Here is a 26,973-nt window from a genome sequence, read left to right on the forward strand (position 1 = left end):
TGAATGTAGAGTGTGGACCTGTGCCTTTGTCTAGGTGTGCGGTGCGGTAATGATCTGTACATTTCACTAACCTATAAGTCATGACTCCATCCATACATGTAAATTACCCCTTCATTTGCATATGAGGCTGCGTGGTGATATCACAGCTCTGTGTCTCCTCTCCTTTTATCCCCGAGTAACATCGGCCTCTTGTTTCTTGATGTTAGTCTGGCACTAGGTTGAAGAAACTACAAGCGCGCATGTTTAACCTGGTCTCCGAGGGTCAGCTTTTGGACCAACTTTGCTCCATCTACCAGATCCAGGAGGCAGATAGGGCCTTTTTACTTGGACACGTGACCCACCTGCAGCGCATGGGCAAATACAAAGAGGTAAGCGGATATTGGAGTGAGATCAGAAAACCCATTCGTAAATCCTGAGCTTCGGAAATCAACGTTTAAAAAGCTTCGGAAATCACTTGGTAAACTCTAGGACTCCACACTTTACTCAGCGTAATAAACTGCCCCCCTCGGCTACGTTCACACCACTCCCTTAACCCCAGCATGGAATGTGTAGAAAAACACGAGTTTTATAGAGTTAAACGGGCGCCCATGAATCCAACATGGCTGCGGTGCACGCTGTCCCCTCCCCCGGCCTCCGAACTAAAACATGGACAATGGTGGAATTCAGTGGGGGCAGAGGCTCGTACGGAGTGCTTCGAATCTCCGAAGACCCCCTGAATGGGGCAGGCTCTGTCTGAGAAGAATGAGGGAGAAAGCAGAAGGCCGGCTAGTGTTTCATGGCAGTCTTATGTTACACTTCAGCCTTTTGAAAGAGTGTCTGCAGTCGGCTGAGTGAGACTCTCCTGCACTCCAAAAGGCAGAAGGGGAGAGGACAATGGTGCCTCTTGTCACAGGCAAACCCCTCCAGCAGTGAAGAGCCATTGTCCCCCGTACAGAGGGCTAGTCTGGCAGTCTGTCCATGCTTCGCTGCCTCTGATACTGAAAGCCCATACCGGCCCTTGTCAGCCCTGATTAGCAAGAAAAAAAAATCCAAAAATTTAAACTGAACAAATTCTAGCAATAAATCTTATAAAATTATATGGAAAATTGTAAAATAAAAGAAAAAAGTTGAATATTGGTTTCCGGCACTTTTTATGAGGTCCCAGACACGCGCAGGGCCATCTAGTCAGGTCGGTGACCCTACAGGTGTATTTCTAGTGGTTTGGGAAAAATGACCGCAGACACGAATGGTCCTCCTACTTAGAGGTGCGGGGGGGGGAAGTCATGAGCGTTGGGAGGATCTCTGGTGTTTTGGAAGATTTATGCGCTGGATTTATTGGTCCCCAAATCTTCTATAGACTTCTGTAAGCTCACGAGCCAAGCCCTCTTCCCCTAATGCATCGGGTCGCTTTACCCTGTCAGATCCTTTGAATGTAGGGACTGTAGGAAGTGCTGCGGAGATTGTTGGCGCTATAGAAATGAACGGTAATAGTTTTTTTCCCCCTTATAGGCAGCTATTCTGAGCATCAGACTGAACCTCCAACCAGATCTGGATATGGAAGAAGTGAGTGAAACATTTACAGCAGAACCTAATCTTCCATGTGGACTTTTCTGATGCAAGATGGGGGAAGCGATTAGCGCTCGCTCGCTTGACTTCCTGTTATCGCTGAAATAAAAAATCGCTGCTCTGGAAGTTGCCATCAGGAGCGCTTAAGGCCAGTTAGAGATTAAAAAAATGATAGTGTAATGTTGTATATTCTTTGGAATCACAATGTGTATGTCATGTGACATTGATTTAGATTTGCTGCTGTTGGGAGACAACTCCCATTATTCTAAGCCTTCCAAATCCACAATGTGTTCTTAATGTCAAACACGGTCATAACTTGGTTAAAGCTCCGTGTTAGAGCGAGGAAAGGAGGCTATACACAAGCTCCGTGTTAGAGCGAGGAAAGGAGGCTATACACAAGCTCCGTGTTAGAGCGAGGAAAGGAGGCTATACACAAGCTCCGTGTTAGAGCGAGGAAAGGAGGCTACACGCAAGCTCCGTGTTAGAGCGAGGAAAGGAGGCTATACACAAGCTCCGTGTTAGAGCGAGGAAAGGAGGCTATACGCAAGCTCCGTGTTAGAGTGAGGAAAGGAGGCTATACGCAAGCTCCGTGTTAGAGTGAGGAAAGGAGGCTATACGCACAGCATTTTATAGAGCGGGTTGGTTTCTCTGCAGATGTGCACCCCGCTGCTGCTCCTGGAGAGGTTTAACCTTGTCGAGCTGTACGTCGCAGAATACCCAGAGCTGCAGAGCAGGCTGGTACAGATGTTAGATAGTTGGAGTGACTCTACATTCAACCCCAGGAAAGTTAGCAGGTAACAACATCATCTGCTGTTATAAACCCAACAGGGTGCCCCATGTCTTGCCCCTTAATGCCCCGTTGTATTGCCCTCCTTGTTTCTTTATTTTTGGACTCCATGGAAGGAAAGTCTCCGGATTTTGATGGCTGTAGGTAAATCTGAACGCGCATGTTCTTTGTGTGTTTGCAGACAGTATAAAGGTCTCCCGTCCGTCAAACCCGACAAGCTGAACCTGAAAACGCTAAGCAAGCTGGCCTTCCGTCTGCTGGAGAAACATAAGCTCGACCCAGGTCCGAGTCCTCACCCCATACACATCGCGTTTAACTACCCCCTCCGCGTACCCTGCTTGCAGAATCTCATGCAGCTATTTTTCCACCCCAGGGGGGTCTTTTGCCTTAAGCAAGGGTTTCATTTAATTAGTTTTAGGATAACTCTTAGCATGTAAGCCAACATATTGGTGTTAAACGTACAAATCCCCCAAATCCTGTCTATATTGTGTTGAGGTTCGCCGCACCCCGTCGGCCCCGCTGCGTTTCGCCGTCTGGAGAGCGTGTCGTTTGATTGGTTGTGTAAAGACTCCGCGCCGCGCGCTCCTTGCGGGATCTTTTCCGATGCATTCTGTCTCCTCTCCTTCAGCTCTCTGCACAAACCTAATTAACCAGCGACACCTGGGGACCCTGAAATACCTCATGTACAAGAGATTTGTGGAGGTATGTACCGGGGCAATTACTGCGAGGGAGGTCTGACCCCCGGGGGGCCACAACGGGCTTATTAACCTCTCATCATCACAAACATGTATCATAAAATGATCCGGATCTCGAGGGTTCCGCTTCATTCTCCAAATTCTGGAATAAACACGGGGATGAAATAAACCCCAATGAGCGTCACTGAGAATATCTGAGAGTCCGAGGGTTTGTTAAGACTATGGAATTCTATTGTTTACTCAGAGGAGCAACATGAGGACTCGTTACATCGTTTGTGGATGAAAAATTTAAAAAAACGGAAACGTAGCTTAGGTTGTTTATAATTAGGAACATGATTTGACTAATAAATATATTTTTACTCCTAGAAAAGCATGACTTATGAGAATTGGACGGACCACGTGCAGGTAACTTTATTACCGTCCCTCGTTTTCTCTCCCCATAATTATTATTATTTGTTTAAAGGGAACAGATTTCGCTATAACACAGAAGGTGCGAGCGCCGGTCACTGCCTGGTGACCTCATTAGCATAAATATCAGCTCGGGAGCTCTGCGGGTCCGGGGGTCCGCGCTCTGGCAGTGATATTTTTACGGGTTAATTTGTTTTAAAAAAAAAAACCCTCAGAGTCTTAAACCCCCCCAGAAGTTTTATGTTACGGTAAAGCCAGTGATTGATCGTCTGGATTTCACACCTGTGTAATCTGAATAGGTGAATGGGTAGTGTTTACAAGGCTGTGCTGACCAGGGCTGACACAATGGAAATCACGCCTCCCCCCTCGCTATATGTGTCTGTACCCTGGGGACGTTAGCCCGGGTGTCTGGTTACCGCACACAATGCCATCTTTAAACACCTTATTAGCTCGCTAGATGCTGGCGGTGAAATCCTAAGCAGGTCCCACGCTATTGTCTGTGACCCCACATGGTTCAGCCGCGCAGGAGCGGGATGGGGGGCTTCTTTTTGTGGCTTGAAAGCTCTGTCCCTGCTTCCAGATGCCGCTCTGTAGCCGATCAGCGCAAGACTGCGATACTGTTCTTATTCCTAAAGCATTAAGGAGTCAATCAGGAGCAGAGTTATAGATATGGAGCAGTCGCCAGGAAGACCCTTTTGGTTGCTATGGCTACTGCACAACTTTAACAACTCTGCAAACCATTTTTTTTGGTTATTCCTACTGAATTTGTTATATTTCAATAAAAAATAGCAGAATTGCGAGAAAAGTATTACGAGAAAATATTGTGTTGGTGCCCCCGTAGTGACAAAACCCTGTGATCTCTCTCTTAGGGTATTTGAGTGAGTGATTTATTCCCTGTGTCCTATTGCGGGGTATTTGGGTAACTGGGCAGGGTATTAAGAAGAATAATGGGGTTTATTTACCCCGTTTAATTTATAAAGCCGTTTCCTTCTGTTTCTATACACATTATCGGGGCTTTTAGGGCTGTAGAACCCTGCGATCCCCTCATACCCAGCAAACATTCTGACCTCCTAGAAAAGAGGGGCAACAGGGGGGGAGAGAGGGGCATCAGGGGAGGAGAGAGGGGCATCTGATTAATGTGGGTTAAATGCTCCCCACCCCATGGAGCTGTGTAAAGGCGGCCATGTTTGCTTGCTTTGCAGAACACGGTGCGGGAGAATCGATGGCTCCAGGGGCAAGCGATCGATCTGATCGTCCGATATTGTGGCGTGGAAACCGCCAGCCGCTGGGCCTTAAAATCAGGGATCCCCGTGGAGGTTCTACCTGCAGACGTGGCAGACGCCCTGAACGACCTGTGCATCCAGGAGAAGTAAGTGACCATGGGGGCGATGTCAAATGTATCTCGCAGTTAGGAGAGGAATAAGAAACTCGTTTTGGGTTTCCTGGAATCTGACATTTCCGAAGGTGTCCCTTTGTCAGGGCCGAGCCACCGACGACTTCCCGATCCGTACCGCTTACAGATCGCATTAATGCTTCGGCAAAAATCTGCTTTAAAGAAACCGAAATCTTTGTGATTTTGGGTTTTTCCCAAATGCCCTTTTTCTGCACATCTGGCTTCTTTTTTGTGCTTTCTGTAAACAAGACCTCGGAGGAGATCAGAGGCGGAATTGGTCTTCTGGGGATCTATAATTCATTCTGGCCTCTTTTTAGAACTTTTGGTCTGTAACCAGGGTTTGTTTGGAGGAGACCCTTCCGAACGCGGTCCTTTATTTTGAGGATACGAAAAAACATCCTTAAGCTTTGCAAATCAGACGCGGATCTCCACACAACGTCGGCTTTGTTAAAAGGTTACCAGGTTTATTGCTATCGATCCCTCTTTACGTATCCGTGATGTTGCCGCATTGCACAGAAAACCCGGGTTTAATAGGAAACGATGGCTATGGAGCCAAAGTCTGCGTCTGAGCTTCCTCCAAACATCTGGAAGGAGCCCCGGGGCCGCTCTGCCGTAAACTGTCATTATTTAGCTGGAAATACATCGCGCGAGAAATGCTGCTGATTGTTTTATAGCAAAGCAGCAAGATAAGAGGAAAGAGCCGGAATCTCATCGTTCGGCTCTGTGGAATATGACGCGGCAAAATAAATATTATTAATAATAATCTGAACCAAACTTTTCTACAAAAAAACCCCTTTTTTCTACTTTCTTTCTATAAAGCTGATACACCTGGTATACACAGCGATCCGAAAACAGGCAGACAAAAAAAGATTGTATTCCTTTTGAAGGTCTACATTTTCTCCTAGAAGAATAGTTTTGGGGCATTACCTGCCTTTCTGGACTGTAGGGCAGGGTGTCCGCTTACCCTTAGGGTAGATCCTGTAAGGATTACGAGGGATCTGTGCTGCTGACGGATGTCCTGATGTGTTACGGTAAAGGTGGCTTTGGATCCCACGGGAATTAGGATGCGCTCAGGTATGGATCTCAGGGGAGAGAAGGGTTACCCGCGTGGGAACGGAGTCTCCCGGGCTCAGGTCTGAGAAGGATGCCGAGATCCTGTGTACCGAAGCCATTCCCACCGCTCAGGTGGCGCGGCCGCGGGGTCAGGGCGTGTGAGAACGCCGTTTCCCAGGCTCGAAAGCCACAGCGCAAACAAGCACCATCACCCCTGCCTGGCACTCGGAGCCCGTCCGGATCCAAATCCCGAAAACGCGCCCCGTCGCTAAATAGTGTGCACAAATATTGACTTCTCCGCACAGACGCACAAACACGGGACGCTTTGTATGCTGTTTGCACAACAGACCCGCGAGCGAGCGAGCCAGCAGCCGGAGCACAAGGCCGGCCAGTGACTGCTCACACAGTAACGCAGTGTGCGGCCGGCGTGGGAACCGCGGGTCCCCGACGAGCCGGCCCAGGCTCTGACGGGCCCAAGCAAAGCCACAGGCTCCGGCACTTACATGTCTGTCGGGGGAATGTCCGTGAGATCAGCTGTCTGTTTGCAGATGGGATTTAACACTTTAAAGTCCAGGCGGCGGCTCGCGGAGACACCGTACGAGAGCCGTTTTTTATTTATTCGGCTAATTAAACATAAAATGTCCAAAAACGCGGGACTAAACTCATCCAAATTACACGTTGGCTATTAGCGGGTTAATAAATGCTTATTATTTTAATTCCTGGAATGTGTAAATATAGAAGACGGCATCGAAATGAATGAAAACGTAACAAATTCCTAAAGACGGTTCCGTGCGCGGATTCACCTTTATGCTGTACTGGCAGGATCCCGGAGTATGTGTTAGGACACGCTACATACATGATACGTGTGTGTCTAGCTGGGTGCTGCGATCAGGGCCGCTTTCTTTTCTGTTACTAAATTCCCACGTTTTGCACAGTAAAGTTTTATTGTGTTTTATGATGGATGCCGTAAAACGCAAGAAATCGGGTAAAGCGCTGCGGAATAAAATCAATAAATAATAATGTTGGGTGGGCTCGGTAAAAGAATGAGGGGTAAAGAAGGAATTATGAAGAACTGCATTGAGCTCCGATTATATTAATCCCGTTTACATGCAGAAGCCAAAGTCAGACTCCCCTCGAGCTTCGGCAATAATGTCGCTATTTATGTTTCTCCCTTTTTCTTTTTTCTGGGGCTGAAATCCCAGATATTTCACCTTGTCACAGCGACTTCCTCCGTCCCGCGTTCCCAGAGCTTTTATTAATGATAAGTGCGTTTCTCACCAGCTCTGCTCAATGTTACAGGCTGCCGGACACCGACAAAAGCCGTGACGATCTGCAGTCCAGGAAGGAGCGGTATTACCAGCTTCCCATTCCCAGGGACGCCGTCTACTTTGTGCAAAGCTCTGCGGATCTGACCCTCTGCAGAGACCTAGTGCTGCAGGTAACAGCCACGCTGGGGGGCGACGCCGGCAAATGCCCTCCCGGAGCGTTAATCTAGCCTAATGTTTGGGCCGCAGAAACACAACTGGCTAGCGAGTGAATCCAACAGACGGAAACTCCCAGTAAAATGCCAGTAAATATTCAGAATCATGTATTTTAACGACACAGTTTCATTCATAAAGTCTGCTGTTTCTATACACATTATCGGGGCTTTTAGGGCTGTAGAACCCTGCGATCCCCTCATACCCAGCAAACATTCTGACCTCCTAGAAAAGAGGGGCATCAGGGGAGGAGAGAGGGGCATCAGGGTAAGAGAGGGGGCATCAGGGGAGGAGAGAGGGTCTCAACAAGGGACTGGCAAACTAAACAGGGACATGTGGGGCTAATGCGTTAGAGCCATAAGCTGAAGTGTGAAGTAAAAGTTGGACCGTGTGATGGAAGGTCTGGGGTCAGGGATGAGACCAGAAGCTAGAAACCAGGTTATAGGATATCGATGTGGTGCCACTGTCGTGTTGGAATGGTTCATCAATGATGGTTCTGTCGCCCTGTAGGACGGACAGGTGGTCGGGGTGGACATGGAGTGGAGACCCTTGTTTGGAGGTCTGGGAAGGCCAAACGTATCCCTGGTACAAGTGGCGGTAAAGGAGGCCGTTTTCCTGCTGGATCTGCTGCCAGAAAACCTGACGGACACGGAGGAGATGAAAGATAAAAAGGGACAACTCGCCGGCTTCATCAGGGACCTGTTCTTGTCTCCCACAGTCACAAAGCTAGGTTGATATCAAGTGCTTTTCGGTGTCATTTAGAAGAGCGCTACCCGGGGGGAAAAAAAAAATTACTAATTTTATTTTTCCCCCAAAATAAAAATTCTGTAGGTTACGACATGTTAGGAGACCTGCAAAGCCTGGATTCCACTGACAACGCATTTCAGGGACTAGAAAAGGAGAGGCGGCAGGTTGTAGACCTGTTTGCGATACATAAGCAGGTACGTTTGTGACGTGTGATGTGTTGCGATGATGGAGGAGAGGTAGACGGAGCAACAGAAGGGGGAGTTCTGGATCATACATTTAGAACGGGTCATCATGGTGGCCTGAGACTCCTTACTCACCTTTGGCCCCGGACCCAGCCGTGAATTAATGGAACCGCTTTCTTTTATTCACAGCTCCTGCGCACCCACCGTAGATCCAGGGAACCCAGCGGGCCCGTGGACGTCTTTGACGGTTCAAGCGGAGACAGTATTTCAAAGCAAGCGGAAAAAGGACTAAGCCTCCTGGTGAAAGACGTGTTGGGAAAACCATTAGACAAGACGGAGCAAATATCAAACTGGGACAAACGCCCCCTGCGGGAAGATCAGATCCTGTATGCAGGTACTAGAGGGGGGGCACGATACGGCCCTAAGAACAGAAAGTGTCCCGCCAGCCAACGTGGTCAACGGGCAGAGACCTTCATCCTGGAGATGTTTATATTCTGTCTGATCACTATCAATATCTCGGGGTCTGCCCAGACTGGGGTTTGGGTTTTTAGATTTATACCATTGCGGGCAAGGAGAACGTGTCTCTGCCTTTTAAACGGGGCAATGCCATTAGAATCACCCCCCGCCGGTGGGTTCTGGTGACATGTTATATGCTTTCTCGCCCCAGCTGCTGATGCGTATTGTCTGCTGGGGGTTTACGAAGCCCTGTCTCTGCACCCAGAGCAATTTGGACTCAACGCCAACTTCAAAGAGTCTTTCAAAGGTCCCTCCGTATCCCAAAAGAGCCCGGAAAACCCGCACTACAGGGAGAGCGCCAGTGTCAAGAAACAGGTACGGGTCATAGGCGAGGTGGTGATTTTTATACAAGAAATTAAATTATTTCCAATGGCTTTGATTCGCTGGGATGAGATGTAGTCTGTTATTATATATTTTTCCCAGATTTTGGAGCGTCCCCCCGAGGAGACTTACAGTCCATCCTCAGAGCGGCCGTTGTCCCCCCGGGAGTTCAGTGTAATTTGTGATAACATGCTTCAGGGCCTGGGCCGATACCTGCGCTGCCTAGGGGTCGATGTTTTGATGTTGGACAACGATGATGACCACAGAAGAGCCGCCGAGGTGAGGAAGCGCCCGTACTGCGTAGCGCGGCCGTCTGGTCCCAATGCTGGACCGCGGGCTGGCGGTTGAGCCTGTTTCTCTGGGTTGTGGCGTTAGAGTCCTTATGACTTCTCCGTTATCTTACAGATCGCCCGACAAGATGGCCGGGTCATCCTGACGTGTGGCTTCCCTTACCAGACGGTGAGTATTCCGGAGTGTGGTGCCGCTGCGGCTGATACGAGCCCTGATCCTCACCATGTAGAGAAGGGAACGTATATACACATAAATGACACACTGCGCGGGTGGGTGCGTACGCGCATGCACACCTCATGACGTATCCTAGAGCAATGACTTCTGCCCTAGGGGTGCATGGAGCTCCCTTGCTGTACGGAATAAGGTTTCGGCGTATATAGTTTTTTCTATGCGTTCGTTAATGATTGGGGGAGCATTGAACATGTAGTATGTAATAGAATTCCTGGGTCTTAGTCTCTGATACCGGTACTGTATAATTCGGAGTAGTAATGGCGGGGGAATAACTCTCCGCTCCCCATTCGCAGCTGCGTTCCCAGGTCGGGGAAGGAAGATGTTTCCGGGTGAACTGCTCGGAGAAGGCGCAGGAGCAGGCCATCAAGGTCCTGAAACATTTCAACATCCGCGTCACCCTCAAAGACGTCTTCAGCCGCTGCCAGGTAAGAGACGCCTCTGATCTTCAGTCTTGGCCCTGCCGTTCTGCTTGCGTTCTGCTTGCGTTCTGGGCGATCTGGATGTTCTGTTGTCGTTCTCGTCTCGCTGTCCAATATCCGCCGAGGTCTGATGCTGAGGGGATGACGGGAATCTCTTGCGGGGGGTGCGGTGTGTCTGTGATACGCAAGGTCTCTATATATTCCGCTCCGGTACATGCATAGCCGGTATCTTTAATGTTGCGGTTAATCAGGGCAGAAAGGGTTTATAATCGTCTGAGACGTAATTATTTCACTTGCTTATAATTATCCTAAATCCATACAACTTATTAACAAAGGCCAAGAGATTGGAATCTAACACTAGAGATGGAATGGAAGGAAGTTTTACTTTACTGAGAGGGGGGTAGATAAGTGGAACAGCCTCCTAGCAGAGGTGGTAGAGGGTAATACAGCGAGGGGATTAAACATGCGCAGGATAAACACACGGCTCCTGAATCTAAGACGAGACCAACGAAATATGTCTGTGACGTGGCTGGCGCCCCCTGTGGCTGGCATGTAAGATGCGGCAGTGCCGTACGTGCGCCTCGGAATCTCAGTGGCCAGCTCTGGGCTGTCGCGTTTAATTCCAGCTCGTCCGGAGAGAGCTGCTGTGGGCCGGTGTGGATATTTTATGCGATTCCGCAGGCTCGCCGGCACTCGCGCTGTGAATGAATAAGCTCATTCATGCGATCCGTGGACGTGGGAACGCATTCCGCGCCGAATCGGTTTTTCAGAACACGTTTTTCTGGTTTGCAATTCAAACCGCAGGATACCTGAGATTAAAGCGAGAGGCTCTGCAAGCGAAGAGTCCTGGCGCGGCTTCGTTATTTCAAGAAACAAACATTTATCGCCCCGGCGGAGGCGCTTTAACGGTTACCTCGCGTTCGGCTACCAGACAGAGAATGCAACGCTTTTAAAACTTTGTACCGGGATTGATTTTTATAAACAGACCCCGTAATATCTCCCGGCTGGAACGGGGGGAGCGTCACCGGGTAATGGCGCCGTCACAAGTGACTTCGGGAGGAAATGCTATGCGCGGCCCACGGGTCTTCCCCGCTGTGCGTTCACAAAGGCTGCGAGGTGTCGGCGTGCCGGGGCTTTTCTGCGCATACCCTGGCCTGACATGTAATATGCCATTTCTGATGCGAATGTCACCCCGGTGGGCTGCGGGGCGCCGACACGTTCACTTCCCGGCCCTTCCCCGGCGGCCGCTGCAAAGGAATCTCTTTAACATGCAAACAAAAGACCCGGGTGGAGAGGAACTGACCCGGGGGAATTAGCAGTCCTCGTCAGCTGGAAATGAAATGGGCGATAACACACACATACACTCACATACATACATACATACATACATACATACATACACACACACACACACATATACATACATATATATATATATATATATATATATATATATATATACCGCAAAGCAAGGATATGTCTACCGCAGCCATGATGCCGGTCAGTGCCAGCTATGGGTGCCAACCAGCGCCAGATCTTCTGTCCCCAAACTTTAAACTCTAATTAATGGCTCGTTTAATGTCTTTATTAATTAGTCCATTGGACAGATTTAAGAGCCTTTTTTGTCCCCGTAGCACGTTTGGCCCCCTGCCTCCACTCCGTGGCCCCTGTCCTGTCTGCTCCGGCCCGCCATGTGAATTCCGCCCCGTCCGGCGGCCGAGTCCTGGGTATTTCCCACACGCTGTCCCCCCGTATCCCCTGCCAAGACCTCCGCAGCGGGCCGTGAAGGTTAGGGACGGGGAAGGCAGCCAGATTCGGGGTCCGCCGGCCGCGAGACGAGATCTGCGTGTGTTTTGTTCCCCGCCGGTCTCCGGGGTATTAACGCACAGCTTGTTTGCCCTGGTTTTGGTCCGATCAGTTTTTGAAGAGTCAGCTGTAAAAGTCAAGCCCCCCTTAACCAAAGACATGTAGTCTGCTGCTTCATGCCCCTTCGGGGGGCTATTAACTCCCTGCCTGGCCTTCCGCTTGTGCCGGCCCGAGGGTCCTTCTCTGGGTCTCCCGGTTCCTTTCCCTTCGCTTTTTCTCTTTACATCCAGAATGGAAGCAGTGGACTGGAATTTGTCGTCTCCAGGATCCGGGCGATTTTTTCCGGGTCTAATACCCCAAACAACCCCACCGACGAAAAATGCACACAATTTATTTGATTATATACCTGTAAATGCATAAATAATATTTCCTCCCTCTCCGCTGATTGCATTTCTCGCATTTCTTGAATCAGCCAATCGCCGGTGAAAAAGCATGTGTATTGAAATGGATGGGGGGCTTCCTGCACATGTGTTTGGGGGTCTCGTTAGACCCCTGGATCCCTTGCGTCGGAGCTTCCGGAGATGAGTCCCAACGAGTCTCCTGCGAATACATGGAGGGGACTCTGATGATGTCATGGCGGCTGCCGTGTCATTTTAACACAATTGCCCCGGTTGTTAAACGTATTTAGGAAGCTGTAACGTTGTGTCACCGCGTGACGTCCGACGCGTGCGAACTCGAACCCCCTTCCTTATCGTTAGGATGTTTAACGTTGATGTGCGTTTGCTGCCGGTGATTTTAGGCGAACGCCCCGCGCCCCGTTTCACGCTCGATCTGTCGCGGGGGGTGGGGGGCCGCCTCTCTTTACAGTGCATTTCTTTTGAAGGCTTAATTACCTTCCAATTAGTTAATGAATAAACCCTTCCTTCCCACTCTCCGCCCATTCAAACCCAGTACTGGCCTGTGAGAAGCATGCGAATCCCCCCTCCTCCCCGGCCCCCCAGGCCACATACCCCACTCAGTGCACTATGCAGACCCCATGGCCCGGGGGCAGATTTATTCTACATACCGGTCTGATCCAGGTGTCCTGTTATTTGGGTTAATGCTCTCTGAATTAGCATTTCTATTTGCACCTTTAAGTGTTATCTTAACCACAGAGCTCACAATCTAGAGCAGGCATAGAGAATGGCGGCACGGATAGGGGGTAGGAATACGGGGGGGGGAATATAGATTTAATTTCTATTTTATCGGGGAACTGGCAGGCAGCGTCTTCATGGAGACGCCGGAGCTTGTAACGTGCTTTGTGTTCTAGATTCACCGTACATGCAAAGCGCTCGGCCTTTTATCAGCCTCTGTGCGGGATCCGTTATATGGAGTCCTCCCCGTGCCATTCTGAGAGATTCCAGCCCTGCTCGCGGGAGCTTACAATCTAGCGAGACAGTTTCCAAACAGCCGCGAATGAGAGACGTGAGGACGTGGAATTACCGGCCGCTGTCTCCGTCTGATCACCGGGGTCTTTACCCGTTATAAATGCCCCCTGATTCTGCCTGGGCGCTCGGAAGTGGGGACCCCCCGGTATATACATATACATATATATATATACCCCCCCCAGTATTTATATATACTTATATATGAGCTCTGTGACCGGCAAGGAAATAATGGCTGCATCCGACTGCACTTAACCCCCAAGCATTTAGGGCAGATCGTCCTCTTTACCCCCCCCCCGGTAGCCGGAGGTGAATGGAAGTTGCACTTAATGATAGAATCCTAACTTTGGGGCAATTCCAGGCTCATTGAGGGGCAGCTGGGGGTTCGTCCTGAGAAGAGGACATTCCAGAGGGTATAACGAGGTCCTGACAGCGCGGCCTCGGCTCCCGGCCCCCTTTGTTGGCGGCCCCTTTGAACGCGTCGGTCATGAATACGCGTTATAAATTCCTGGGCTTTTCAGAAAGCGGCATCCATCTCCTCCCCTCTCCGGACCCCACCGGCCACCAGGTCCACCCAACGCCCTCCGCTCGGCTTTATGGCTGCCCCCTCATTTACATCCGCATGGGGTAACCCCCCTCTCGCCCTTTCATTTGCAGAGAATGCGCCGGTTTCCACTCCAGAGTTAGCGATGCCTTTATATCACCCGACCTGCCCTGGTCATTGCCAGCAATAAACCACCATGCGCGGCTTAACAAAGACGTATCATTATTCATTAATAAAGCTCATTCATGTAGCGACCGGCGTGCCAGACCCTCGCTTCTGCCCTTTAAGCTGATCTTAATGTATGCTTTTCTAATTGCTCTCTTTAGAATGCTGCTTAGGGGGGATTTCTACCCAAAATACGGACCGCCTGCCGTTTACAAAAGCCCCGAGAGCAAATTCTAACGTTCCAAAGCATCATCATCCCTTCGTATTGCGACATTGCGTGAAAAAGAGCGATATTAGTTGCCCGTGCCGTTCTGTGAGTGGCCAAGGGCCGGTGACCCCTAGACCTCGGTAGTCACAATCATGATAGCGAAAGGTCACATTAGCGTCATCAGGTCCACGCACACGCAGGTGTCTCATTGGCTCACAAGAAAGGGGTACAGATATGATTTTGGTCATTTTTCTGTTTCTGCCTGTAATACTGACTTATATTGAGGTCCGCGCCTCGTTATTCGGTGGGTTCGCTGGCGACACCGGCTCTTTCTCGGTAGGACATTGCTGGTTCTTAAAGGTTCTGGGTGAGATGGACCCGTTTTTGGGGGCGCAGTTCCGCTCATTGGCCAGAGGTGGCGTGAGAGCACACAGCACCGGCTGGCAGTAGCTCCGCATTCCAAGTCATTGGGGTATCTGATTTCACCCCGAGGCATTAACTATTTCACTGACCGAAGGGTTTCAGATGATAGCCAAGGGCAGGCATATAGTTTATCATGTTAGCGGCAGAAAGAAAATAAGCCAATTCGGTAACGATTGATACCCTCACTGACTAAGAGAACTGCGTTAGATTGCCCGAGACGGTCCTGATTCCCGCACTCAGAGGGTGGGGGTTAATATTATAGTTCATTTTGAATGTTTTTGGTCATTTTTCCCTTTAAATCAGTGCAATAACTGTTACAATGGATTGTTTGTAGAACTTCCAATAGAGTGATGGAATTTAGCTTTGGTTTCCACGGCGACTGCTCATAATTTAACCCCCAGAACGGCTTCTAAAACCCAAGCGTCCTTCGGATGAAGGAACCGTGACTTGTAATGAGGGACGTGACGCTTCTCACACCCTAGTCTGCCGAGGATCACAACTCCCATCATGCCCATACTTCCAAGAGACGGATAGGCTGGCGCATTCTGTTTGGGGCCGTGGAGGGTGGCGGCGTCTGCCGGGATGCCAGGCCCGGCAGGGTTAACGGAGTTTCTGCTCCCAGAGGCTGCCGTTTAATTGGCCGGGGAATGAATGGAAGCGCGAGGGAGCGAGATCGGAAGGAGAAGTGTCGAGGCGCTTCCACAGCTGCATGTCATAAACCCAACAGCTGGATCTTCTCCCCGCAGCCCCGCTGGCGCTGAAGGAGTTACGCGCTCATTAGAGAGCTGGGAACGCGGGCTCTGCAGCTGGAGTTTAGGGGTGTCTCTGAACCCCCCGACAGTTACATCCGAGTATACTGCGGGCCGTGGGGGCATAAACCCCGCCAGGCTGTGTACATGCAGGGTGCAGACAGATAAAGGAGAACTGAACCCCTGTGTAACTGCCCCCTCCCAGCTGCCCCTCTGCCCCGCTTGTTACCCTAGATGCAGACGGGGCTGGGTTTAGGTACCATGACAGGACCCGATCTCATCCAAATGCATTATATACGAACCGTGCGAGAGCCACGTGCACCATCTAATGAAATTATTATTATTAGGATATTTACGCATATAACCTCTACCACTTCTGCTGGGAGGCTGTTCCATGTGTCTGCAACATATCAGCTAGGTTTAAGCCAAGAGCAATAAAACACTATTAAAGTAATGAGGGTTCTGCATAAAGGGCAGTTTTTTTATGGAAATGGGTAAAAGTAGAGCAATCCTCATGGCACCCGACGGGTTTTTTTCTTCCGGGAAGGATTTAATTGGGCTTTTTGCGTCTGATACCCCGGTCTGTTAACCTCTAGGAGGTGAGGAAGACACGGCAAGGGTAAAGCTCGCTGGCAGGATATCGTAGCCCATTTAATATGTAGCAGGGTGATGTTTGCGGGGCCGACGGCGGCCCCTCCGGCGGTTCCCATAATCTCCATTCCCACGTGTGATGCTCGCCAGGCCTGCAGCAGCTGTAGCCTCATCAGCGATGGCTTCCGAGAAAAGGTGTCCCCCCCCCCCGCCTGATCACTCTCCATCACCATCTTCCCATCACAATCCCGCAAGCATTAACCCCCTACACACCATGCGCCCCCAGGGGCCAGGTCAGAGTGATGTCACCAACATGAGCCGTGATGATGTCACACACCAGCCGGATTTGGGTACATTCCAAGCACTTTTAGGCTCGATACATTCTCATTCTTTTTTATCTTGTACTCCCCAGCGTGTTTCAGGAGGAGTGATAGAAAATAAGAACACGTATGCGGCGGCAGACGGCGCTTCTCGCTACATACTAACACGTTGTCAGGGCCGGGGGGTTTGCCTGTCCTGACCGCGCGGTGGCTGCAGCTGGGTCGGCACGCGTTGAATGCCTTGCTTTCTGATCTCATGCAGTCTGTAATTTGCTCTACACAAGGGGTCAAAACTTGGGTGCACATACTGGCTTATCTTCAGGCAAGAAAGTGGAACAGCCTCCCAGCAGAGGTGGTAGCGGTTAATACAGTGAAGGAATTTATACGTGCACGGGATGAGGCCGACAGAATGAGAATTCTGTGCCAAGGACTTAAAGTCTCTTTCAGACATGAGAGGGCAGCAAAGGCAAAAGCGTCTGGATCCGGCTTCCAGGTCCCGGCAGCGGGAAGTAACTGCCCTGGTAGGCGCAGAAACCTAAAACACAGAACCTGCCGGCAGATCGGCCCCCGTCGGCCCGTCTAGTCGCCCGTTTCTCTTGGTTTAATGACTCAAACTTTAATCAGTCTTTGGTCTCGTCTTTAATATACTCCCCAGGAACCCCCCCATCCGGACCCCGGATATAATACTCCCCAGGAACCCCCCCATCCGGACCCCGGATATAATACTCCCCAGGAACCCCCCCATCCGGACCCCGGATATAATACTCCCCAGGAACCCACTAATTGGGAACATGCGCTTCTTGCCTCCGTGGCCTTAGAATTTCTGCCCCCCAAATCCCTGCTCTTTTGATTATTTATTTATTTATTTATTCAGCAGTTAAATTCATTTGCTGAGAGTTTTCCAGTTTTCGCTATTTTTGTCCGCATTGATTTTTTTCTGCATTTATTATTACTGGAGGTGAGGCAGCGGGTCACGCAGCGAAGTGCCCTTTGGATGCCATTGTGGGGGGTATAAAAATCCCAGGGTTGGTGCTCCTGCCTGCGAGCCTCTCCTCTCTCCCCATTCCCACCAGCCTCCTTTTCTCTGACTCGGCGAGAGGTCGGCCCTCTGACCCCCGCTGGGACGCCATTATTTCTGCAAGTTCCCCCGGGAGCTACTGAGAGAGACGGCACAGAGGGGGAACCGGTGTTCCCAAGGGCGGTGGGAATGAGCTGGGGGGGGTCCTGAGACTCCGAGGCTGGGAAGGGAGAGATACGGCGGGGGGGGGTGGAGGAGATGGGGGGTTCTTTTTAGGATACGGAGTGATTTCCTACACTGCTGACAGGTGGGGCAAATCCTCGGTGACGTGTCCGTCGGCCCACCTTCTGATACGGTGAGAAAAGTTCAGATGTGTAGCCGGGGGCCGTTCAGAGCGTCTCCCTTTATTCTACGGAAATGTGAGACCCACTTAGAGCTGCTTCCCGAGGCGGCTCCATTATACACAGAGATATACCCTTTCCAGGGGTAAAGAGCTGCTTGTCAACTTAGCCCCGGGCAAGGGTATTAGTGCCGGTGCTGGGGCAGGTCATATGAGATATGGGAATGGGATGAAAACGTAGCCCTTTTCCCTGAGAACGTGCCCCTCCGTCCCGAGAACGTGCCCCTCCGTCCCGAGAACGTGCCCCTCCGTCCCGAGAACGTGCCCCTCCGTCCCGAGATCCTGCCCCTCCGTCCCGAGAACGTGCCCCTCCGTCCCGAGAACGTGCCCCTCCGTCCCGAGATCCTGCCCCTCTGTCCCGAGATCCTGCCCCTCCGTCCCGAGAACGTGCCCCTCCGTCCCGAGAACGTGCCCCTCCGTCCCGAGAACGTGCCCATTTGCCCTGAGAAAATGCCCGTATTCCATGAGAATCAGCCTCATCAACATGAGAATCCACCCAATTACCCCAACAATCTGCCCCCTTACCCTGTAGAAATGCCATTTAACTTACCCCTATTACCCAACGACTCTTCCTGCGTAACCATTAGACCCCCCCAAGAAGGTATCCATTAAACCTGGGAATCTGTTCGGATTCTGCCCAATAAACCCAACAATCTGCCCCTGCGGCATTGGCTCTGAAACGTCGCAGCTAGAATCTGCCCCAACGCAGCATGAATCTGCTTATTTACCCTGACCCCGGACAGACCTGCCCTTGCCCCCCGTGCCCGGGTACCGGGAGCCGTCCGTTGCCCGCACAGCGGTCTCGCGATGGGAATTTCGAGCTCTCTGGCGCTGCTCTTGTTTTTCTGGGAAATCCGGATATTCTTGGCAGCTTTATCTCTACGGAGAGACTTTGACTTTCTGACGGTTACTTATTTACTCTTTTTTAATGCAAAATAATTAAAACACCTTGGAACGGACGCCCCTCCTAAACCTCGTCACCGTGTGTGTATGGTGGGGGGGGTGTTATTTCCGCCCCAGTTCGCTGCTTCTGCCCCGCTCTGCCCCCCCTCCCAATCGCTGGGAAAAACCACAGCTCAAGGTTAATTCTTTCTGAAGCTTTTGGCCCAAATTCAAGAACCGTGAGAGCAGCCTGGGCCAGACACAATAAGAAGTACGTCAGCCGGAGCAGGCGCTTCCTCCGGGCCCCTCGCGTTCCGAGACCCCTTTGTGCTGAGTTTCTCTCCGAGAGATGATGATCAGCGCCGGCCGGCAGGAAGCAAGCGGGTTCTGGGCTTCCAGGAGATGTGAACCCTGTTAGAGGAGAGTATACAGAGGCCCGGGACATCCGCCTGCGGCCCCCTCTCCTCTCTGTTTGGATTCCTTCTCGCTTCCTTTCGGCTTCCCCTCTTAGGCCGTTTCTTCCTCCCGTGTGATTTCAGCCCTGGTCTCGTATTCATTATTCTACAGACTTATTTATTTAAAAGTTCCCCAAGCAGCCTGTTTTATTAATGTGTCCTTAAGATGTAACGTAAGGAAGTAGTAGATCGGTGGAACAGCCTACCAGCAGAGGTGGTAGAGGGTAATACAGTGAGGGTATTAAACATGCGTGGGATAGACATACGGCTCCTGAATCTAAGACGAGACCAGCGACTGATTAAGGTTTGAGTTGTTACAGCGGGAGAAACTCGTAACTTTCTGTGTTACAAAGTTTCAAGACGTTTCAATAACTCTCTTCTCTCGCCCCCCATTTCCCAGCATGCACCTGTCTTGGCCGGGCACGTTTTTTTTGATATTTTGTATATTGACCCACTCAGGACACGTAGACGCAGAAGGGTAAGAAACAGAGACTGGAAGTGTGCCGGGGGTTCGGGGTTCCGCGGCGCCCCCCAATAAACGTGTCAGCGCCGTATAAACGTTTTGATTTAAATGGCGGTTTCGTTCTCATCCTGCATAATTTCCACTTATGTCATTAAACCTCTCGGCGCGATGAAAGATATTTCGATGACATCATTTCTCCCAGGAGCCAAAGGCGTGAAGTCGGCTCGTTTGTTGGCCGTCGGGGGGGGATTATTTATGGGGATGGATGAGATGCAGACGTAGATCCGGAGCGCACACCGTTAGGTTTGTGATCACATCATGTAACGCTATCAGTTCCTCCAGTGTGAAGTGTGTGGGGGAGGCAGACGCTCCACCAATAGCTCTTCTGATGTCATAGTGATGTCATCATCTGGGCAACTTTGCTTAGAACGGAGTGAAGGGGCTTTTAATAACCCAGCTTCTGTTTGTTTTCTTTATTGGCCACGATATGCCCTTTTCTAGCCGGTGTTGGCCACACGGAACGTATCGGTCACCGGACGCGTCCTCGAGGTTGGGACTGAAACGCACCGTCATGGTCCAGGGAGGAGGGAATCTGTTTGGGGATCAGGTAGCCGCCTTCAGCGTTGAGTTCCCCGTCTTTTTCATACACCGGCCTGGGCTCCGGGAACATGCGGCTCGATGGGGGTTTGCGCACCATGAAGGACAATATCCTGACTGCACGTCGTTACACGTATGCAGAGCGCCCGGCAGAGGCATGATCTGGCCGGAGGTCTCACCCGACCTGTAAGCCCCCAACATGACCTGTTGCACCCTGGTCCAGGCGGAGCTCTGTCGGGGGATATCCTCTTCTCTCATCCAAGCCTCGTGCTTCCTGGTGGGGCTCTTCCGCCCGTTAACGCCTGCTCGTTTCCCGGCCTTCGTCGGAAGTTTGTAAATAAACACTGCGCCTGATGCTCAGCAGCTGGAGGGGAGGCTCGGGCGGACGGATGGGCCGGGGGGCCGCAGTGCAGCTTCCTCCACGTCCTGACGGACACGCTGTCACACAACACAACCACAAACGGCTTCCTTTACAAACACAGACACCATGCCGTGCTGGGCTACCCACAGGCGGGCTGTCACCCAGACACACACGCTATCCCACACGGACGCTCCGGCCGCCACACGTCCACACGTCCACACGCTTACACCGACAGATGCTCAACGCGGTCGGGTCCTCAACGCTAATGGGTAACACGGCGTCCACGGCCCCCTATTTAATGTGAAGGAAGATGTGGTCTTATCCTGGGAGTGGATGGAGGCAAGACTCAGGTTGCTTAAATTAATTGTAAGCTCTTTAAAACAGATATCAGGAGCCACAGAGAGATTACAATCCACTTTAACCCCCGGCCATCAATGCTAATGAGTTTAACGATCTGTTAGGAGCAGCTAGGAAGCGTTGGCCCAGGTCCCATTTACATTAAAGGTCTGGTTTCTGAAGGGTTAAAGCTTTGCCTATAGGACCGATGCGGTATGCGATGGATTCCCGCGCGTTTCGCTGCATTTGATGCGATCGATGAAGCGGATTCTTGGAGCCGGTCACACCTGGGCTTTACCGTTCCCGTTCTTCAGGCCGTCTCCGTCCGGTTCCTTCACCGCGGGGCGAAACGTTTATAGCTCTGAATGGAAATCGTAAAGCTATAAAAAAAACTTCCTTTTCCAACCTGACCTGAAATAAATATTTTTGAATAAATATATAATGTATATGATGTCATATACCCGCAGGAGACGTCACAGGGCGGCCTGTGCTCCGCCCTTCATGTTGGAGAAGGTACAGTTTGGGGATATTCCCTGCCTTTGTTCGGCTCGGTGCCCCGGGGCGTGGGTTGTTAGCGCTGGGGTGAGGTAAGGGAACAGGTGAGTAAGCTCCAGGTGTCATCCTCTCCCCCGATCCTGTGGCCGCACGTCAGGATCTCCGTCTTATCGAATTAATCAGAGAGTATCCTGTTCCTCTCGAAGAGCCGGCAGGTGTAGCCCCGTCTGTCCATGGGGATAGATTCTCATATGTTCCATTTATTGGCTGCATTGACGCTAATTCTTCCCCGTATCGGCAACATATTCCAGAGCGCTGTGCGTTTGGTTTCATTTTATTTTTGTATAATGGCAGAGAAAACGCATAGTTGTGTAAGAGCGGTGGCTGCGTGGAGGGGCGTTCTAGCAGAGCTGGTACGGTGGACAGGTATGGTCTTACATTGGCCCTTCCATCGCAGTGCGTGCGTTAAACTTGTTTCTCTAGGTTTATTTAATGGTGCGGCTTCCGCGCCCTGGGAATAGAGTTTCGCAGGGTGGCGATGTCGGGCAGGTTGTACGATCGGTCGCGCCCTTCGCTGCGAGATTTACGAGTCTAACGTTGGCCTCTTCCCGTGAAAGTTCACAGGAGTCTTGCTCAGAGCTGTACACTTCATAGCCGTGAGGGAGCGTCCCCCCGCTCGGCCCTCTCCACCTGCGCCCCGTGCAGCCGGCAGAGCTTCGTAGCTGCAGGTCGCGCACCGTCTGGCGGTGCAATTCCCTGAATTCTTGAACGCATTCCCCACATGGGAGTGACGGCGCGCCGGGCTTGTAGACTCCGTCCTCGGAGAGCAGGCAGGGGTGTGTTACCTGACTGGCCCTCATCCAGAAATGTGTGTTCCGGCTCGACGGGTTTACCTAATCCCCACTACCTGTCAGCGTCTTCTCAGGCTCTAGGAAAACAGCCACAAGCCCCTGGGGGTCTATACGGAGCGAACAGCAGCCCGGCGCATGGACGGGGCTGCCCCGTAACGAACTTACTCCGCGGCGCCCCTAACCGCAGAGCAGAATATTTATTTCAAAGGAAGAATACATTGAGGCGTCCTTTCGAGGATGTCCCGGAGAACAAAGAACGAAGTGAAATGGAACGTTACTTGTTTGAGGGGCGTTTAGATAATAAGAGGACGAGGAACTAAAGGTTTTGTAGAAGATTTTCCACCTTTGGCGACTCGGCCTGCTTCCTTCTTGTCTTAAGAAGCCTGGCGTGAGGCTCTGTAAGTGGAGCAGAGGTTGTAGGAGGTGTGGGGACTGCGCAGATAGAGAGGCAGCTTCTTCCCATCGGAGCCCCAGAAGCTAAAAGGAGGTTATCAGGGAACTTCAGATAGTCTCCATGGCCAGGAGCCAACATAAACCACTCAACACAACTCGACTAAGCCACCTGAAACTTGTCTATCATAAAAAGTTGGAAAATAAATTCATTCCAAGAACAATAATTTTACTCGTCAACAGATGGAGGCTTCAATCAGAGCGGAAACTCAACAGGAGAGGTGCGCTTGAAGACCAAGTCGATTGACAGCATGGAACTGGGTGACCAACTTGACCCAGTGTGACCCAGTCATCTGTTGACCTCTGTGTCAAGTTGGTCACCCAAGTTGGTCACGTTGGCAACGTTGGCAATCTACTTGGTCTTCAAGTGCATTTTCCCTGTTGAGTTCTTACTCAGCTCTCCACGTGTTGAGTAGTCAAATTAATATTTTTGGGTTGAAGTTATTTTTTAACTCATCTCAAACTTCTATGAAGAAACAAGTTACCTCGCTTCTCATATTCCCTTTGAGTCGAGTTGTGTTTAGCAAACAGACAGGTTGCTGAACTTCGGGTAACTCGGCCGGGATGGACTTCTCAATAGATCCCAGAGGTCTCCTCAGGTCAAACATTAAGGTTGTGCATCGGGTGCCCTTCAGGCCAGATCTGGACCTGTTAAAGCGTGTCTGTTGCCTCTCACATCCCTGCACCATGTAAATTCCAGTCATTCTGACAAAATGATGAAAACTTTTCATTGTTTATTTTGCAGACAGACACTTGTGGAGCCCCATTTAGCTTCATGTAAAAGGGTCTTGTGGTTCCCGTTATAATTTATGAGCGCCAAGTAATTTTTTTTAATATGTTTATAGTCAGGAATCCGCTGACGGAGGCAGCCATTTTGTCTGTCTGTGACTCCGCCCCCCTCCAGGGCTGGTTTGGGTGAAGTATAACGAGAAGAGGGGAGACCGTGAGACGTCTTGGCTGTGTTTGGTTGCTGAGCGTAATCGGCTGCTCAGAGTTCCGTACAGACAGCGGCGGCCCCGAGGGGCTTCTGGGATTTTTCTCTTTTCCTGTGGAAAGGGCAAAAACAAAATAGTAATGATTAAAAATAATCGCGATAAAATCAGTGTGAAGAGGACAATGGCAGCCGTTAACCTTTGTGTTACTGAGTGACGCGAGACGGGGCCCGGGAATGGATAGACGACAAGGAAATAAAGCTGGGTTACCCCTTCCCTGCGAGACGGGGGCGCTGCCGGCATTAACCCCTTCCCGACACAGGCGCAGTGCCGCTCTTAACCTTCGACTATGAGGAGGAACGTGATTTAGAGTATAGGGCAGCATTTAACCAATAAGAACAGGGCTTGGGCAGCATTATACCAATCAGAACGGAGATCTGTTTCAAGGAGCTTACAATTAAATTGTAGACCGCCAGGATAACATGTAGCGCTGTTACCAATGTTGTTACAGAAGGGCCCTGCTCCCAGGAGCTTACAATCTACTAGGTTATCTAGTTATCTCTATAACTAGAGGGACGATGACATACATGGGGTTATTTGGTTTGGAACACGCAACGGCATCCGTGACTCTGTCCCCATATTCGCGCTTAACCCTTTCCTTGCCCGACCGCCCAGCTCGGCAGTGCACACTGCGGCTTTGCACGTCACCGCGGCCAGTACAGGGTTAAGTCGTGCGCTGCAGAGGTCATTCGTCAAGTGAGCCTTAATCGGTTGGAAAACCGGGACCCCAGGGCTGCCCCTGATATAAATGGAATGGGAAAATATCCCGGAGAGGCAAGCAGTGCCCTCGAAAAAGAGATTTCCCACAGAACCGCCGCACACATCAGATTAACCCTTTATCAGGGTCACCAAGACTCTTGTCACTTCCTGAATGGCTGGGAAACAGGGATCTCTGAGCCGGATACTCGCTGCTACTCCATGCGCTACCTTTGCTTTCGTACCTTGCTGTATGATTCACCTGCTCGGGCCCACCGAAGACCGGAGCGCAATGTATGCTAAGAGGAGATGAAACTAGGGTGCAGAGCTAGCACTCTATTAGCCATGCTGGAGCTCACGCAAGCGCTAGGAGGTCCAGGTGTGGCAAAGATGTGTTTGTTAGCTAAACCCAGGCCTCCTGTTAATCTGCCGCAGGGACCCCTCATTGATCTCGAGCTATCCGATCAGGAATTGATCACAGAACCCGGTATAATCGCAAACTGTCGGGCGGGAGAACTTTACTATCTCAGCTCTATTTCCGCAGAGTGTCAGCTCCTGTGTACCCCCCTCATGCATCTCTTTACATATATTATATCGCAATTATAGCTGCACCTCGTTCAGGGTTATCCTGAAATGTAAATGACATGGAGGAAGGATGTCTCTTGGGTACAGGTCAGGCCACCGGTGGTCGGACCAGAAGAGACCTCGACCCCGTGTAACGAGACTTACTCTACTTTTTTTGGTGTTTTGGTCGATTACAGAATGAACGTCTAAGAGGGTCATCTAACACCCAGGGTGCCGCTAGGCGCACTCCCTACTAATTTCCAACGAGTGTCAATAACTAAGCTTAGTGGATGGAGCGAGGCTGAACGTGGCCATTGGTTGGTATCCGTGCACCCGATGGATCTGGATGTGTTTTGATGGCGTCTGTGAAGTGCCGTGTCTTTGGCCGCCCGCGGAACGGCCGCTGTTTGAGCTGCTCCCGCGTCGGTGCCAGAAGCGGCTGTGCGTTCCGCTGCGGCCTGCGAGCTGCACCCGGAACAGATTAATGACACCGTGTAAAGCCCTCGCTCACCATTGTTAGACGGGTTCACAGAAGAGGTGGCCTGTCATAAAAAACTGGAGACGTGATCTAATATCAGGGAGGGAGAGAAGGCTCGGAGCCCAAGGGCCTCTCCCCTGCGCCTTTGACATCCAAACAAATGTGTTTGCTCAATCTCAGTCCTCCCCTTTTAATGAGTGCAATGCAAACAAGTGGCACTGAGTGTACAGCATGGCCGTGTCCCTCCTGTTTGGCTGGGATCCCATTCAACCTTGCATGTCAGTCAATATTTACCCTGCGAAGCCGTGTCTCCTGGGTGCGCTGTCACCCACGGCGAGGCCGACCCGTCCGCTCGCTCCCGTCTACCTGCCGGAGGGCAAACCTGGGCCGCCGGCACCTTTTCCGGGGAGCCTTTCCGTGCCGTTGAGTTGGCAGCCTCTCCACACGTCTCTTACGCTTCCCGCTGTTTGATGTCCTATCTCTTTGTTCTTTTCCCAGCCGGTCCTGGTTCCTCTACACAATTCCGCTAACTTTCCACCTGATGTTACTTTTTCGATCATTTTGGGCAGGTGATGGAATGCGGACCCCCCCCCCCATTTTAGAACAAACGTGACCAACAATCCCACCGTATTCTTTAAAAATCTAACCCCCTTTCCTAGCTTCGGCTCGTCACCTGCCGTGAGAAGCGTCCGCTTCCTCGTCATTTCGTATCCTCTGACCTCGGTAAAATAAGCGACTTGTCACAAACTCCCAACTTTCCCCGAGTCGGGAGCTGGGAGTCTCCGTTCTCCCAGGGGGATTATGTAGCCTTTTAACTCTGCTTCCTCTCGAGAGCCTTATTTGGATGGGACCTTTAGGAGAGCGGCGGCTCGCGGACGGACGGGAGAGTTTCCCACCAGAACGTTGGGAAACCTATTTTAGGATCCCTGAGATGACATCAGTGGTGACAGAGCCATTATCTGCATGCTGGCGGGTTCTGAATACCAGCCTCTTATATTCCTCGCCTTCATCTCGCTTTCTCTCTCACGCCGATGTCTCGTGCCTGGACCAATAAAAGCTGACGGCCCGACACCCGCGTCGGGTAAAATGCCCACTTCACAAATGGAAGCGGCCAAACGGTTAGCCACGAACCCAACGCAGAGCAGGCGAGAAGAAAGATTCCCGTAAAATGTTCAAATCACAACCAAGGTGTGAAAAGTAGAGCAGGTTCCCAGGCGGGCGTCACGTGGCGAGCGGGTACCGGGTCAGTGAGAAAAGGACAATTCTGCTGTAATTAGTGAATCCTAGACCTAGTTCTGCAGGCACTGAGAACTCAAGGTCTTTTCATTACCATTTATATAAAGCCAGTTTACCCCCATCCTATCTAAATAACCCCCAATGTAACTTTAGGATTATGTGAGCTCCTCAGGCTAGGCGGCAGCGTTTCTTGTGTCCTGTTTTGCGGCCGCGTCACTTTTTGGACTCTTTTAATACAAAACATGGATATTTTTTGGGAGGAAGACTTGAGGTCTCCAACGCGGGTTCTTGGGATCTTGCAGACTGTCGGTGGGGTCGGAGTCTCAAGACTTTGACCGCGGGTGACGTTCTCCCCATGAAGCGCTTGGACACGGTCGCTCCGTAATAAAAAAAAATTTTGGGA

At 51.0% G+C, this 26,973-nt stretch overlaps 1 protein-coding gene across 1 annotated transcript in view; it reads left to right on the plus strand.

Annotated features, from left to right (window-relative positions):
• The window catches only part of EXD3 (exonuclease 3'-5' domain containing 3), a 67,444-nt gene that overhangs the window by 17,630 nt on the left and 22,841 nt on the right, over positions 1–26,973 (plus strand). Inside the window, exons 5-19 of the mRNA XM_053473888.1 lie at positions 207–368; positions 1,489–1,542; positions 2,200–2,339; positions 2,514–2,614; positions 2,961–3,034; positions 3,394–3,432; positions 4,638–4,804; positions 7,181–7,319; positions 7,870–8,089; positions 8,191–8,300; positions 8,478–8,682; positions 8,956–9,119; positions 9,228–9,404; positions 9,531–9,584; positions 9,941–10,072. Of these exons, the coding sequence (XP_053329863.1) occupies positions 207–368; positions 1,489–1,542; positions 2,200–2,339; positions 2,514–2,614; positions 2,961–3,034; positions 3,394–3,432; positions 4,638–4,804; positions 7,181–7,319; positions 7,870–8,089; positions 8,191–8,300; positions 8,478–8,682; positions 8,956–9,119; positions 9,228–9,404; positions 9,531–9,584; positions 9,941–10,072 (1,938 nt within the window). The remainder of the gene's footprint in view (positions 1–206; positions 369–1,488; positions 1,543–2,199; positions 2,340–2,513; positions 2,615–2,960; positions 3,035–3,393; positions 3,433–4,637; positions 4,805–7,180; positions 7,320–7,869; positions 8,090–8,190; positions 8,301–8,477; positions 8,683–8,955; positions 9,120–9,227; positions 9,405–9,530; positions 9,585–9,940; positions 10,073–26,973) is intronic.

The sequence above is a fragment of the Spea bombifrons genome, chromosome 8 (genome assembly GCF_027358695.1).
Source record: "Spea bombifrons isolate aSpeBom1 chromosome 8, aSpeBom1.2.pri, whole genome shotgun sequence".
Taxonomy (NCBI): domain Eukaryota; kingdom Metazoa; phylum Chordata; class Amphibia; order Anura; family Pelobatidae; genus Spea; species Spea bombifrons.